The 16240-nt window shown below is 40.4% G+C and overlaps 3 protein-coding genes across 7 annotated transcripts in view; 1 reads left to right on the forward strand and 2 right to left on the reverse strand.

Moving 5' to 3' along the window:
- Positions 1–5313, forward strand: part of LOC105284902 (fasciclin-2) — a 92197-nt gene extending 86884 nt beyond the window's left edge. For 2 of the 3 annotated variants that reach the window (XM_011348734.3, XM_011348736.3), the window contains one exon: positions 1015–5285. In XM_011348734.3, coding sequence (XP_011347036.1) covers positions 1015–1156 — 142 coding nt within the window. In that variant the 3' untranslated portion in view covers positions 1157–5285. Of the gene's footprint in view, positions 1–1014 lie in introns of all 3 variants that reach the window. The other variant, XM_011348735.3, reaches the window with a different exon arrangement.
- A 59-nt stretch (positions 5314–5372) lies between these two features.
- On the reverse strand, positions 5373–14097 carry LOC105284906 (galactosylgalactosylxylosylprotein 3-beta-glucuronosyltransferase I). 2 transcript variants are annotated; one of them, XM_011348742.2, is made up of 4 exons: positions 13959–14097; positions 6344–6870; positions 5980–6276; positions 5373–5906 (listed from the first exon to the last, which is right to left on the reverse strand). In XM_011348742.2, exons 1-4 carry the CDS (start codon positions 14029–14031, stop codon positions 5808–5810), a joined length of 996 nt encoding a protein of 331 aa, XP_011347044.1. In that variant the 5' UTR covers positions 14032–14097; the 3' UTR covers positions 5373–5807. The 2 variants fall into 2 exon arrangements, with proteins under 2 accessions (XP_011347044.1, XP_011347043.1); XM_011348741.3 differs by lacking the exon at positions 13959–14097 and adding an exon at positions 8186–8360.
- The window catches only part of LOC105284904 (tyrosine-protein kinase Src64B), a 36794-nt gene continuing 29565 nt past the window's right edge, over positions 9012–16240 (reverse strand). For both annotated transcript variants that reach the window (XM_011348740.3, XM_011348739.3), the window contains exons 4-7: positions 15715–15925; positions 15369–15622; positions 14453–15163; positions 9012–14264 (exon numbers count right to left, since the gene is read on the reverse strand). In XM_011348740.3, the coding sequence (XP_011347042.1) occupies positions 14050–14264; positions 14453–15163; positions 15369–15622; positions 15715–15925 (1391 nt within the window). In that variant the 3' untranslated portion in view covers positions 9012–14049. The remainder of the gene's footprint in view (positions 14265–14452; positions 15164–15368; positions 15623–15714; positions 15926–16240) is intronic.

Consider the following 16240-nt stretch of genomic DNA (forward strand, 5'->3'; position numbering starts at 1 on the left):
GGAGTAACGCTCACTTGATTCGTAATTCTCTTTAATCCGTTCTGTTACCGCACGATGTTGCAATAATTACGCGAGTCTTCCTCTCGAGTCTATCTGTTTCGTGCTCTACAAAGCACAGATAGCAGTGCGAATAAACGGTACCCGAGACTTTATAATGTTTCGACGTACTTTGAGCGGAACAGTGATAGAAATCGATAAAAGAGAATCGATAAAACAGAGTTTTAATGCATATTGATTATCATGCCATATAGAGAGGAAGGTAGAAATAGTAAATATCGATTTTCTGAATTTGTCTTGTAGATAACACGCAAAATAGATAATTTATTTCGGAAAACAGCGGGAATTACATCACTGTTCTACTCAACGGTTTGTACTTTTAGTTTTTCGAAATTTTTTTTATAGATTTTAGTGAGCCGTTGAAGCTTCGTTCCTATGCGCGTTTCATGTACAAAATATACATAGAAATAAATAAATCAATAAATTCGATATTGCAAATTGAAAGTTTTTATTTAAAATATACCGAGTCTACTATCAGTTGTTTAGTTTTACAATATAATACAGACTTACAAATTAAACTTACAAATTTGTTGAAAATAGCGAGGAAATCTCCCGTTTTCCCGCTATTTTCAACGAATTTGTAAGTTTAATTTTTCTCGCGTAGACGTGTTCTCTTCCCCGTATTTTGTGCATGTACACGCGGAAAACGTTTATTTGAAATAACAACGAGAACTTGCAGCGGGCCGTAATATAAGCGCGGATTTCTCGGGATTTGTCAAAAGTGACGCATACCATGTACAGAGATGCATTGTTTCCCCGGAGCCCCTCACTGCGACGTATCTTTTACTTTTTGCGAGTGACAGCATGCCTGACGTGTATATTCGATGTCGCACCACGCGCCGCATATGGACATGCCCTTTTTTTTGGCCGATATTAATTAGAACGCCTCGCCAGGCGTTCAGCCTGGCGTTCGCGAGTTTGGATCATCCGACAAATGTTATCTTGATGCTTTTACAGAGACGAGAAGGAGCCGTTGAAGGAGGAGAAGAAGATCACGCCGATCATCGACTCCGGACTGCGCCGGGAGACCTCGATCACCTTCGATGGCAAGAGGTCCGTCTCCAAGACCGGCTTCGTCGGCAAGGACTCCGCCGTCTAGATATTCTTCCGGCGTACTAGATTGTAAATCGCTCCGGAAAGCAATTTTCAGCTAAAGTGTTCTCGAAAAAAAAGAAAAGAGCAGACGTGAAACAAGAAGACGTAAAAGAACAAGAAACGAAAAGGGAAATGAGCGCTGAGCGGACGTCGTCGTTTATATTAACGCGGTCCGCTCGCGGGAAGACGGGGTTTTGCGACTCGCTTCGCCGAAACTTCCCCTACGAAGTCTCTCTCACGGTTGCTCTCTCGCCGTTCAACCCTCGAGCCTCCATCGAGTTCTGCTCTTCGTTTTGCCCTGAAACACGCACGCGGTTTCACGGTCGCGGCTGACCCCGCTGCCTCTCTTCCCTTTCAAGATCTCGTACCTCGTGTACTTGCGATATTACCGTCTGTTCCTACACTTCCTTGTGGATCCCTCGAAAGCTCTTGCTGCTATCGGTAAACTTGTCCTTTGCCGACAAACTCTGTTGTAAGATTCTCTCACTGCACGACTAATTTCGCACGTGAGGTAAACTACTCAGGGTGCGAAAGGGGGAGCGAACCTTGGAAATCTGTCCTGTATGCTCCTCATTGCATTCTCAACTGAAACGCCTATGTGTGCGCGCACGCAGGAAAAGTATATTAAAATATTTTTCAAACAAAAACTACAATTTTTTGATAATACAATAATTTGATAATTAATTTGATAATATGGTTACGCAACGTAGTTTTTCTGAAAGAATGTCGCGTTTGAAAGGTTTGCTCCTTCAATGCGGAAGCAGTCTAGAGCCCCCTTATGCCGACCTTATCCTTAACTCACCAAAGCATAGAAACACAGACGATGGAAAAAGGAAGCGCGAAGTGTGCAGGATATATTTGATAGTCATTGTTCTTAGGAGGAAGCTATGAATATAATTGTAACTTAGCGCGTATTACATTTCAAGGAAACGAGGAGTAGGTAGATCGCTTGTGCGAGAAAAAGTTGAAAAAAAAGAAGACGAGAAGAGAATTGTACAAAAATTCATCGCGAAATTGGTAGAGGTCGATCGATCGACTTAGTGATGAACGCTTCGAGGGCACCCTTTAGATTATCACAGTCTAGTACGCTGGGTAGTATCGTTCTTTGTCGAGCGTGGCTCCAAGAAGACCGCGCGGAAAGTCGTACTCTGTTGCGCCTGACAAAAAGAAAAGAGTAACTTTGTGTTCGTTCCGAAAGAAAGCTGTATTTAGAGGGTACGCTAGCAAAAACGGTATGCATCGCTCACATTCTTCTAGTCCTAAAGTCAGACAATTTTAATACTTTTTTATAATTTTTTTAAGTTATTGTTGATTTGTTTAAAAACGCGGGTTACACTTGGCAATTTTGTGCCAAGTCATACGAATTTATTTAGATTATTATGACGTATCTTTAGTGAAAATTGAAAGTAATACTTGTTTAATTGCGCCAATCTTTCTTGAAAAGCGAATAGCGGCTATTAAATCGTTTTAAGATGCTGTTATTTGATATCGTATTTATCCTTCGCCAAGTCACGTTTACTTTTAGCGAATTAATGGATTGTTCGTTTAACGCTCGTAACTACGAATTTGCGTCAAACTGGTGAAACCTCTTGCGTAAAATGGTCATTCTCTATTTTCAGACGGTTGAAGAATGTGAGCGTTGCTTTTTATATCCTTCAAACGCCAACAGAGGAACTTTCTCTCTCTTTTAGGTGACGTGCGCGATTTTGCGACAACCACCAACCTCTGTACATACACTTTGAACAATCTATTTATCTCTTCCCTTACTCATACCTCATCCTTTTCCATGTCTTTCGATTAGACGATTATTACGATTATCGAGACATGCAAGCGATAGCTTTCATACGTGCGATATATATTCAATGCGTTTTTATTTTACTTCCAGCTTTATAACCGTAACATGTAATAGTTTCCCATAATATCCTTAAATTCGAGGAATGTTTTATGTGTTCAACTGATGACGATCATAACCGATACGAATTACTTGAGATGAATATTGAATTTCCGCCTTTATTCTTTATTCTATGGAATACTCTTGCATCATACGGAAAACGAATCTGTTCGAACAAATTCGTTTTTCGTACGGTTACTCCTGTATCTACTTATATATATATTATCTACTTATATATATATTATCTACTTATATATTTACGTACTTACCTCATGTGAGAAAAGCTCTCAATCTTTTTTTACACCCGTGATACTTTAATTATATTTTATAACATTAGGACTGCGTTATGATACGAGAGTATCCCATTCTTTTTTTTTATTGTAATGTTCTTACACTCTATTTTTTAAAATAGAACGCGCGAGAGTAATAATTTCTTCATAACTACTGCATACATAATCATAAGATTGAACAAAACATGCATATATAGCATATAGCGATTAAAGAATAAAGGCGCGAATTCAATATTATCTGAAACAATTTGTACGGCAATCGGTTATGATCGTCATCGGCGAGAGTATCCCATCTTTTTTTTATTGTAATGTTCTTAACTCTATTTTTTAAAATAGAAAGCACTGTTTTTTACTATATTAGATTAATAAGATTTTTAGTTTTTTTATCATGAAATTCTTATATTTTACTTTTAAGATGAGTGAGAAGCGCATTTTTTTACTATATTTAAGATAAGTAAGGTGACGATTGGGCAGCTCCTGCCACATTGTATTGAGATTGCAGAAGTCAATGTAATTACTAATAATTACCAGTTGCTATTTGTTCGAATCATGACAGGAAGGAAACAAAGCATTCACAACGTGGAGCAGCATTATTAAGACGTCAAAAAAAAAACAATATCGATACACGAACTAATAGACTTCTGACAAATCTTGATGTGTTACCTTGAGTACACTAAAAGTCTCTCTAAATATGTATGTATAGTGTAATCAAAAAACAGGTGGCATTTACCGTGTGACAAGTGTCGAGTCTTACGAATATGCGAAGCTTGCCAGTCGGATTCTTGGTTAGTGATACGCGAAAGTGACACCGGAAGAGCTGCCATATGATTAATATTATATTTGAAGAATAGCGAGTAAGAAAAAAAAGAAAAGTACCAGTTTTGTCCTAATATCTAAGATGGCTTTTGCAGAAAGAAACGCAGTAAAAATGTGATAAGTTTTTGTAAATGCTTGTAACGTTTTCCCTTAACTGTAAGAAGTATCGAGGATAAATATCTTATAGGAGAGTTTCCGTAGGATAGAAAACGCGTGGGTGCGGAAGGTGTGTTCTCGCGAAGAGCTGACGCGGACGACTTATCAAAGAGAGAGAGTAACGTGTATACCGTCAGATTAGTCAAGTTATGGTATAATCAAGTGCAATAATAGTGTTCAAAGAATTTACTGAGTTTGTGTATTTCGTCGCTGCAATTTTATCATCTGTCTGTATGGATTCTAATAGAAAGCTTCACCGACGTCGCTTTGCTAACTTTTTCATCGTAATTTAAGTGATTTCTTCAACTCTTTGAACACAGAATCGCTTAAAGGAATGATTTAAACGCATTAAAATGGATTAATTAACATTATTTAAACGAATTAAAATTGATTGATGTTGATTTATCTCCGTAGAGAATTGATCTCTTAAAGCGGTTGGCTTTTTCTACAGAATCGTGGAAAGACGATAGAAGCTGAAATACAGAAAATTCGGGAATAAGTCGGGATATTTCTGGGCTATTATTACACCTGTTGATACTTCTGGAACGTAAACGCGCTTCCTCACGTTCGCGAACACGCTTTCCGTGCAGGTAGCTTTTTTACGTAAGACAGAGAATTTGCCAAATACATAGTACTTATTAGCACATAAGTACGTATAAATATAAATATATATATTATACATAAAACTGATATATATGTATATGAAAAATATGAAATAAATGAATCACAAGACGTTCACGTGACACGTGTCACGCGGCCACTTCGCGTTCGGCGAGCGAGACGCGTCACCGTTTCTAGCACTCCTAGCTATTTTGTATCCGTTGCCAAAAGCCATAATCTTTAACACGTAGCTTCCCATGAAAAGTATTACTGCGCATCTTCCAATCTGGAAATCATTACAAGTATTATTAAAGTTCTGTAGGTGTAAGGCGTATTTTTTATGTATGCTTTTTCTGTACGCGACGAGAAATCATGCTCTCAAATAAAAAGTGAAAAATGTTTTGAAGGTCAAGAAGGATCGTTCAATGGATGGATTGATGGACACCTATATGTCACTCCCGCTTGTCGTTTTTCCTCAAAATTTATTACAATAATCGTAGATACATTTTTATAAAACGATATGAACATGATATTACGAGGTTGCTCGTATTGATCATACGAATGGCAAACAGTCGTTGGCTTGTTCTCACGAAACGACGATTGTCGTCTGTGGCTGCGGCATATAAAATTGGCCAGCCCATGTGTATGTGTGCCAAAAGCACGCAGCAATATCACATAATTCTTTGAGATTCTGATAAGTCACTACAATTGTTCAACTTCGGCTTCAACACTACAAGCTATAGAGTATAGCACTGCATTCTACATCTGCGCATCTGTGTATACGTAGGACCCAATGAAGAAAGCATTTGAACTTATCGTAATTATTATCTAATGAACCACTGAGTTTCCGTGAAATCAGCAAGGTCCGGTGTTGTCCCGCACAGCGGTGATGACCAACTCTTTCATACCTCGATGCCGACATTGGAACGCTTACCTTTCTTAATTAATATCTGCTCGACCTTCAGCTGTGGCGGTTCCGTTCGTGTGTGCCACACATACACCTGCGAAATTTAAATTCCATTAGTGTATCAAACGGTGGTTGATGAGATGACCAAGTGGAAAGTCCGTCGGCACCTTCGTGCAACAGTCCGCCAGCGGCTCCAACTGATCCCTCGTGACTATTTGCCTGAGTATCTCGCTCTCTTGATAACCACCTTGCACGTCGTACGAAAACCAGGCATCTTCGTGTTCAAGTAGTAGCTTAAGATTAATGGCGAAACCGGCCATGTCGAGCGGGAACGGCCGATCCGGTTTCCACGCTGCATTGAAACCGATCACCTTATTAGTAGCGTTATCACAAATAGGCTTCTCCACCATTAGGCCACCGACTAGGCCGACTGGCCACACGCCGACTCTTTGTATTTTCTCCATCTGCAAGAGTACACATGATCTTACTTTAGAAAAACAATATAGACATACTGAAGTAGGTGGATCCTACCTCACGGAAGAGCTTGATGGAATAAGTATTGTCATCGTCGGCGAAGTAGACAACGCCTTTGTTGGACGGTTTGAGGTTTTCCCTGAGCCAGCCTAGCGCCGCGTTTCGTTGCTCGACCCCGCGCGGTTTCTTCCAGTTCGGATCGTTCCTGCCGAGCTTGTAGTTTGGTGGAGTCGCTGCGGATAAGTGAGTGTAAATCAAGCCACTGGTCTCCAGGAAGCGAGTGACCAGGCTCGTTTTCTGCGGCGCGTCCTCCACGACGATCCAGTGGAAGTTGGGTACGTGAAGAAACGTCTGCGCTAAGCGCGTGAGCTCAGCTTTCTGCACGGGCCTGGCGAACGTGGGTGTGATGGCGTAAATCACAGGACGATTGTCATCAGTCTTTCCACGAATGTCCTCGACGAAGAGACCGTGTGCTTCCAGCCGCTTCAGCAGACTGTACGTCAGCCCCTGAACATCCCGCAGGTCTGATATCACCGGCTCCAATTTCGACCTTATCTCCTGCCATTTCTTATGTTCCTGGTAATCTGCGTGCAAATCAATGAAAACCGTTGAGATCGCAGTTATGCAAGTCTTGATGATGCCGCGTCTGAATTTTGCTGAATAATCAGATGATAGTGTGTCGAATATACGTACAAAAACAGTCGCAAGTACAAAAAAGCTCAAACAAATTTGTAATCGTAGGTAAAGCGCGTATCTGGCATCAGGAATGATCAGTTCCTGGATAAAGTTATTGCTAGAATTAGTCGGATCTCGATTCCTGGCGAGATCTGGGAAGATCTCTAGCTAAAAGTTAGCGAAAGTAATTTGAGAAGTCTAATGTGATCAATTAAACTTCAAGAAATTTGACTAAACTCAAGGAAGTTTGGAGCAAGGTTCAGCAAAGTTCGGTAAAATTCGGAAGAATCGTAAGATCCAGCAAGTTTAATGAATATATCTATATATTCACGACATATATATATATATATATATATGATGCACAAGGGTATATCCAAAATTGATGCAACTTTATAATTTATGTGGCTGCACATTCCTGATGCCTATAGCAAATATATGTGAATAGCCGGGACACCACGAGAATTTCGAAATAGTGTTGGATGTAAAGCAATCTATCAATTAATCTGTGGTTACTGATAATACCCAGCAAACACAAAGTAACAATATAACAGGTAATAATATATTTCCCACTCATTAATATAAATACAACATAACATACGTGTTATGTAACAATTACATTGTTGAGTGGGGAATTATAACTAACATGTATATTACCTGTTACTTTGTGTTTGCTAGGTACCGAATAAATTGTTTGTTAAATTATAATCTATACAGATATTACATGAAGGTATTATCTACAATAACTGTTTTCCTATTTCCCCCGAATTTCAAAATAAAGACTATTTGTAAAAAAATTAAGACTCCAATTATTCTCCTGACATCAGAGTATAGAAAATTTTAATTAGAAGAACTATAAGTACATTAACAGTAAATATTTTTCAATTAATACTAGCCTTCTTTTTATTTTATTTTATTAATCTTGATATATGCCTACAAATTCTAATGTCTTTATAATGTATCAAATTGTAGAGTAACTTGACCGTTTTACAAGAAAAGTTAACACAATGAGAAGATGAGGAAAACCACGCAGATATACGACCCAGCTCTGTTTCAAATCGCGCGCCAAAATCGCATCGTACGCGCGTCAGTGTTCCCTCTTCATGCACTTATAGTTCGTGGATTGCACGCGATGATGCGGCTGCGCGCGTGTATATGCTAGATCGCCGAGGTAGCTTATACGGCGGCATAAAGCGAGAATAGCACAATAACTGGACGAGCACTCACATACGATAGTTTGGAATGCAATCACATTTAGCAGGAAGAGTACCACGAAAGCCCTGTTACAGCGGAATCCGCCCCACATACTGTCTTTCGTGCTGGATTCGTCGGCGAGGAGCACACTCTCGGCACTCATTGTTGTCGCGCCATGACACTGCTCTGCCTAACCGACTGCGCGTGCCGAAGTGTCAAACCGAACGACCAATACTCGATTAATCATTCAAATACCATCGTTGAAAAAAGAACTGAGATGTCAGAATCTCGTAACGATATCGGATTCATCGACAACGTAATCAATGTCGATTTATTTTTCTCCTTATTTTTAATATTTTACGTGAATCCGTTTCTTCTTTAGCATCATATTCTTACTTTTTTTTTTATTTGCTACAAGCAGCAGCATGACGAAAATCGTGGCAAATTTTTCAAGCTTGCAAGTTGTTGCAAGACTATTTTTAATACTATCTTATCGAGGACGGTCAGTGTGTATTATCCTAATTATTTTTATAATACAATTGATAAAACTGAACAGCTAATAAAAAATTATCTTATCACTATATTGAGACAGTTCCTGGTTGTCTTATCATTAACAAGATAAAATTACAAGCATCTAATGAATGGTGAATGAAAATTGCACTTTAGTCTACTTCTGATATTACTTTTCATAATTCTTGAATTAATTCTTTTACATAATCGATATGACATGCGTATAACGGAATACGCAACATCTATATTTCATAAATACATTTACGCTGTATCACTGAACGTCATTTTGCTCTTCAGTTAAATCAAGAAATAAAACTTGCAGAAAAATGGGTCAATAAAGATGCGACATTAATATGATACATAATATATTTATCTGCATAGGCTTACGACAATTAATATAATAATAATATAAAGTAATCGTTAAGTTACTTAATGATAATAAGCTTTGGTATATAAACAATGACAACAGTATATTGATCGTTCTTCCGCTTTAAGTACATACGAATGAAAACGCACGTCGAGGTGCGTGAGTGACGAAAACGCGAACGAAAGTGGGCCGGGCATATGAGAAAATATTCGTGGCTATTTGGTGTGCGCATCACGTGAGACCATTCCGTTTTGCAAACGTTTGCATTGTATCGCAACGATCGTGGACAATCGCAGTCCTCCTTCGGATGACACGGTGCGCTTTCGTGGCGGCCGCGGTAGTGTCGATCGTATCAAAACGCGTGAAAGAGGGAGGGAATATCGGTCCCCGTATCACAGATTTACCGTAAGATTTCACCTGAACGATGGGCCACGACGGAACATCGTCTCCGAAGGAGGAACCACGAGAGATCCATCGAGATTAATCGGGAGCGCAATCTCGATTAAGTACAGCACGCGCAAACCGTTGATCTCGCCCTTCGTTTAGGTCGAAGTAATAATTTAAAACATTCGTCATTCGCAAATAAAAAAAGTCGCAGGAACGATACGTCCGAGATGTTTCACACGATGGAAATGCTGAACCGCGCGATTACAAAGATTACGACGAGAATTATATTAATTATATTATAAATATTATAATATTATACGTAAATTTTCGATTGTAGATCATTAAAGCAGCGACTCAAGAGAACCGCTCATTTATAAGTTAACGAAATTTACATTACGGTGTACAGAATATAATATCTTTCCTATCGCATTAATAATTCTTGCGTTGTCGAGATCAAAATATCATATGTTATGTACAATTGTGATCGATAAAGCACACGTCGCCTACCGGATTTTGATAAAAGAAGAATCCGTCGAGATTTTGCGAACATATAGTCGGACATATAGTTCCCGGTACACTCGAGAGCAATGTACGTGAACTTTATTTAAATGATATCAGTCTCTAGATCCAGTGGAAAAAGGCCACGACGCCTTTTGTCGCGATAATTTTTAAATACATGGTCCAAACGTGATCCGAATGAAACAATCTACGCGAATATATATCATGTAACGCGAACGCTTTGGGTAGCTCGAACTCGTCGCTGTATTCCCAGGTAACGCGAGGGTAATCCAAAAGGCGTTTAAGAAGCGCCTGACGGGCGTTTTAATTTTTCGAGTACCGTAAAAGTCGTCTACGAAAATTCTCAATTTTACAGGCACTCCTTAGACGCCTCTTGGACACCCTCACAGCGTTTCCATAGTCCAGATTATCTCTGTCGATCTTATGTCAGTTCGAACTCGCTACGCGTCTCTAATCTACGATCTACGGCAGCGATCATAATCATTATCATAATCAGCATTGATCATCGTCATTAGCGAAGTTTTCAAGTGATCATTCGTTATGAGAAAACAAGTTCATCGGTATAAAACGCTCATAGAAAAAATGTATTGGACGTAATATACCTACTCTCTAACGCTACGTAAACGAGAACACCTTTTCACGCGCACTTTTCCGTGCAGTAACGTTGTAATTTTATTAAAAAGTACTGAAATTTTGTTAGAAATATTTTTCCAGGCTTTCTCTTGGTAATTATAAATCCATGAATATCATAGAGAAACAGACGATTATTACTTAGACTCGACTTGGACAGTCGTTAATATTGTCATGGATTCTTCATTTCTCTTTTGAATATAATATAAAGTATCCAACGATACTGAAAATTGTTTTTGTTTCTCTTCATACATCTTAAATGGAATGATAAAATGTAATACGTATTGCATCAACGTGCATTATTGTATTGACAATATTCCGTCGACCCGTCACAATAAAATACACGCGAAAAGACGATCACGCTGACACGGATATAACAATTTTCTACGCTCGCATACGCGCAACGCATTCACATTTTGCTTCCATTTTAATCACTAATATCTATCGTATCGTATGGCTCATCGTGTTTATCATGACACAGTAAAATGTATACATCCTGAATCGATCGCATCGACAGCCATCGGTTAATTAATTCCAGCCAATTTCTCTTGCTCCTTTCTAGATCAATCTTATATATATTACATATATATAAAAAGATTAAAGGATATAAGAAAAGAGAATTAAATTATCCGTATATTAGTTGCAATAAAATCTTAAAAGCAAGATTTATATTTTCTCTTTGATCATCTCATTTTAATATCTCCTCTCAGATTCCAATCCTCCAAATTTCAGACAGATCGCAATGCAGACAGAGTGAAGAAATTAGTCGTCACTGTCAAGCGATTGTGGTGCAATCGATCTAGATCGACCTAGATAATTGCACCAACAATCTGGATTGAGTAACACCGGTTAGTAATCTGCCGTCTTTTTCTAGATTACAAGCCTGCCTGCCTGCCTGCATATCAAGAAGACGGCAATGTTCAGTACGACTTATCAATGAGCATCGTAAATAACAAAAAATACTGTGCGGGCGTTTTTATTGCGGGTTTCATCAAGAACTAATGTGTCAAGGAATTAGCACATGGATGAATAAAAAAACCTTTATGTCACGTCGACTACATGACATATAAGTGTATCAAGGTTCTTCATTCTTTCACTTGCAATTTCGTGATAAAGTTCTTGATGAAACCCACGATAAAAACGCTCCTACAGTATGTTTTACATATTCACAATTAGTGACTAATAATGCACTTTACACACTTTTATTTCTTAATTTCTTGCAAAGCGTTAATCGCTGATCGTGAATACTTAAAAAAAAAGTAGCATTAATCAAGACTGACATCGATGTCGATGCGATCGATTCTAGCTCGGGTTTCGCGCGCACGTAATTACGCCTCGTGGAAAACGACGACGACGTTGAATCTTAGAAAACCGTCGGTTTACGGGGACATGTTCCTCGAGAACCGCGAAGAGAGCAGGACCGTCGATACCGACGAGACTCTGATGCGCTTATCACTTAAGAAATCTCTACTCTAATCCGTCGTTTGTATTCCTCTCCTTCTGCTTTTTTTAAGTAGAAAATTTACAATTCTTCAGACACTTTGTACGAATAACATCGATGACTTAAGTTTATCCGAAATTGCATTTCCGATTTTTATTCCGCTACGAACCCGACCAACGTCCTTCTTGCGACGGTGACACGGCCTCGGGGACGTTTTGCCTCAGACGCACTCACGCACGACTCGCACTTATCCGGATACTAGTAACTTTCTCGCCCCTCGTCTATCCTAATTTCTATACTCATCCGTTTTTCTTTTCTCAACAAGATCGACGGTGTTTCGAAAGCGAAAGACGTCTCGTAATCCACAACGGCGCTACAACTGCCACAAATGAAAGTGATGCGAATTTGTGCGAGGTATTCACTGCGCTTTTGCGGAACGCTTGCATCAGACTTGGAAATATTATAAACGCGTATCCTTGAAATAACTTATTACACGCTAAGAAATGCTGATAATATTAAATGCATCGGTATACTGCAAAAAAAGGTATTAGAAAAAGAAGAATCAATCGAAAGCTACAGTGAGATCTGCTTTTGGCGACTTTTTACGTTTGAGCGTGCGTGCATCGCTTTCGGAGAGTAAATTTAATGAACGAGAGGATACTGTCGTTTCTGTGGATCATTTGTGTCTATTCAGGTATGTTCCACGATTGAAATAAAATTGTTGTATAGCAATATAACAAAGCAAGCGCACGTAACATACATCAATTCTGAACACTTAGGAGGGATAAACCGTCGAGCATTAACGTCGTCTCGAAAATAAGTTTCACGCAGCTGTGGTGCAGCGATCCATCGTACTATTTCAGGGATACTCCTTCAGTTCTCCTCGGCCGACCATTTGCAATTTGAAATTCTCATAGACACTCTTCACACATAATTTTACATCCGTTGGAGCACGCTCAACCCTCAAAACCTGTGCACTCATAAATAGCCGTTTAACGACGAACAATACCAAACACGCGGTACGAAAATTTCTCTCAAGGACTTTATCCAAAAATTGGATCTTAGGAAAATTCGGATGTCACCGATCCGAGATCAATAAAATGCGGAATACACATACATACTTTCTGGCAGCTCACACACTCGCAATGTACGCTAACGGACACTCGCACCTTTCATACCTTCTCGCTTTTTATATATAATATATATCTCGTATAATTATACGCTAACATACTAACGTACGATTATGTTGCGTAATCTATAATTTCGAATTTCACTTCCAAAACCTCACGTATCACGTTATTCCCTAATACCGTGACTTGCGTCTAAATTTAAACCGACATTGCTATAGTGTCTTTATTGTGGTTGATCATCGTTAAAAATATGGAAACGCGGTCAAGTAGATAAATCGCGGACTCAGGAGCAGGTAAAACGCGGCTCGTCGGTGTTGCTGCGATCCCACGCGGATCACGGTCACTTCTTGTCTTCCGATTCTAAGTATAATGGTTCAACGCGCGAGATTGGTCATGGTGATTAGAATCTTGTCAGTGTGTACTCGCTCCTGCGAGCGGTATGCTTTTTTTACAAAAACATCATGGCACACGTATAACCCTCTTGATCTACTTGATGGTGCTACGTTAACACTAAAGGACACACGGGAGTGAGAAAGGGGCAAAAGAGAGACAAGGATCTCGGCAGCATTTGACAGTGACAGTTCGGTGAGTTTGACGGCACTGTGAAGATTGGTCGCTAGAATCCGTAGAAAAATTTCGCAGTTTCGAAAAAGCGCACTCGCGCGACGCAACGACGCAGGGCATTTCCCATTTCCCATTGTTCTCGCACTAAAAAAAAAAGTCTTTTCTCTCTGTGAGAACGATGCACCCAGTTTACGAGGATTCCGGTAAGGGTGGTGGCGAGAGTACACGCTAATTATTAATTTACTTAGCAGTAAATACCGTAAAATTCCATGGCACAATTGATGTGGGCTGGATGAAAGTGACCGTGCGGCGGCAGATGATGGTTTTGCATGTACTGATGGGCTGTATATCAGTCTGTCGGCGGTTCGAGATACGGTATTTCGCTAGTGACGTTGAACGACTCGAAGTAGTGATTCAGGAACTCGAATGTCGGCCGCTTCTCGGGGCTGGCGTCCCAACACTGCAGCATCAGCCGGTAGATGCTGTCGGGCAGCGGATGGTTCAACGGTTTCGGCATACGGTAGCCCTTATCCACTTGCTCGATCACTTCGCGGCCGTGCATGCCTAAAAGAGAAATTTTATATCACCTTCATATCCCAACACAGTGTAGCAAGATTAGTCCAAAAGCGTCAATGAATGAAGAAATGAAAAATGAATATAAATTAAAAAATTAATTATTACATAATAGAAAAATAAATTATAAATATTCATATAAACAATATGGCCAAACAGCGAGAATACAGAAGCCTTACCGGGATAAGGAACTTGTCCGTAGGTGAAGAGTTCCATCAACAGGATACCGTACGACCAGACGTCGCTCTTGATGCTGAACCTGCCATAGACAATTGCTTCTGGCGCGGTCCACTTTACGGGAAACCTGCTGCCTTGCTTCGGACAATATTCGTCGTCCTCGATTACCCGGGCAAGACCGAAGTCGCAGATCTTCGCCTTGTTCTTTTCGCCGATCAGCACGTTCCTCGCCGCCAGGTCCCTGTGTATGAGCTGCTTGCTCTCGAGGTACTCCATGCCGGAAGCCACCTGAGCCGCGATGTAGATCAGATCCTCGAACTGCATGTACTTGCCATCTCCCTTCCGCAGGAAGTCCAACAGGCTGCCATTGCACATGTATTCCTGCACGATGTAAATGGGCTCCTCTTTCGAGCAAACGGCGTACAACGCGACCAGATGCCTATGCCGAAACTGTTTCATTATGGCAGCTTCTTGCAGAAACGCCTCAGTCGACATGGTGCCTGGGCGCAACGTCTTCACCGCCACCTCGATCTTGTTTCGCCATTTACCGTAGTAAACCTTGCCGAAATTACCGTTTCCCAGTTCCGAAATCAGCTGTATCTCATTTCTGTTGATCTCCCACTTGTCACGTAATTCAGGCCCGAGATCCCACATATCCGGCTGTGGTTTCGGACAAGGCTTTGACAGCACGTGACAGAGGCCCAATGCATTTTCTGGAAGATGAAAACATCAAAGAACGTAAGTATAGCCCTATATATTTTTTAACTCGTAACTTAACTTTTTTTCTTACTAAAAAGCAATTAATTGCCGAATTAATTAACTAGTAAATTCTCACGTAAAATCATGACGATCAAAGCTGCTGTGCCAAATAGAATTATTGGCACAGAATAAGATTAAGACCAAACTTAAAATACTCACTGCTGTACGCCATAACGAGAGCTGGCAAGCTGGAGAACGTTTGGTTGGTGGCGATAAAAAAGCCGCCATTGTCGAGCGGTTTAATCTTGTAATGTTTCACATGATGGCCCCTGCCCTCCTCCCAGTCTTTCACCGACAAGCTGTAACCTCGGGGATTGTGCTCGCTTGGCCTCACCAGAAACGTACCGCGGGGATTCTCATCGACCAGCAGTAGCTTGCCCGCTTCCTTGCGCGACACATTCTCAAAGAACCAACTGCAAAGGGGGCAATATCGGGCGTAACGCGTCTCATTCTCAGGTGCAATCCTATAGTAAGCCAAGAAAAGAATGGGAAGACGAATGCTCACTCTTCGCTCTCGACCGACCGCTCGACGGCCACGAAGTTCCACGGGATCAAGCCTTCCTGCAGGGTCGTTAAGTGCAGCACTCTCCACCAGTCCGGCTCGGAATCGTCCAACACCTCCATTCGGTCACCTTTCACGAAACTGACATCGGTGCTTTCTCGCGCCGTGTAGTTGTACAGGGCCACCACGATCTTGTTGGTCCTCTGTGAGTGCGCTGTATCAGGAGAGAGGTACGTCTGATTAAGTTGTTCTTTGAGCGAAGGAGGAACAAAGGAACCCGAACCAGCTGAAAGTGATTTAACTTGGGAGGTCTTGCGGAGAGTAATTTGATTAAGGAATCGATTAATTATTTCACGCTAATGGACGCTAATGGATCTGAAGAGATACAGTACGTATCGATTCCGTTTTGGATCTTCGTTTCGATTTATGTGCACAGAAAATTGAAATTTATATAGTTTTGAGAAATCTTTTAAAAATTCTTTACGTTTCTTTTACGGATTCTTTAATCAAATGGAACAACGATTCAATT

Source organism: Ooceraea biroi, chromosome 5 (genome assembly GCF_003672135.1).
Source record: "Ooceraea biroi isolate clonal line C1 chromosome 5, Obir_v5.4, whole genome shotgun sequence".
Taxonomy (NCBI): Eukaryota; Metazoa; Arthropoda; class Insecta; order Hymenoptera; family Formicidae; genus Ooceraea; species Ooceraea biroi.

Coding starts and splice junctions, on each gene's coding strand:
- LOC105284906 (XM_011348741.3), bottom strand. CDS start 8,315: ATGAGTGCCGAGAGTGTGCTCCTCGCCGACGAATCCAGCACGAAAGAC. Junction 6,277..6,343: donor CCATCAAGCTCTTCCGTGAG/GTAGGATCCACC, acceptor GTACTCTTGCAG/ATGGAGAAAATACAAAGAGT. Junction 5,907..5,979: donor TGGCGGACTGTTGCACGAAG/GTGCCGACGGAC, acceptor TAAATTTCGCAG/GTGTATGTGTGGCACACACG.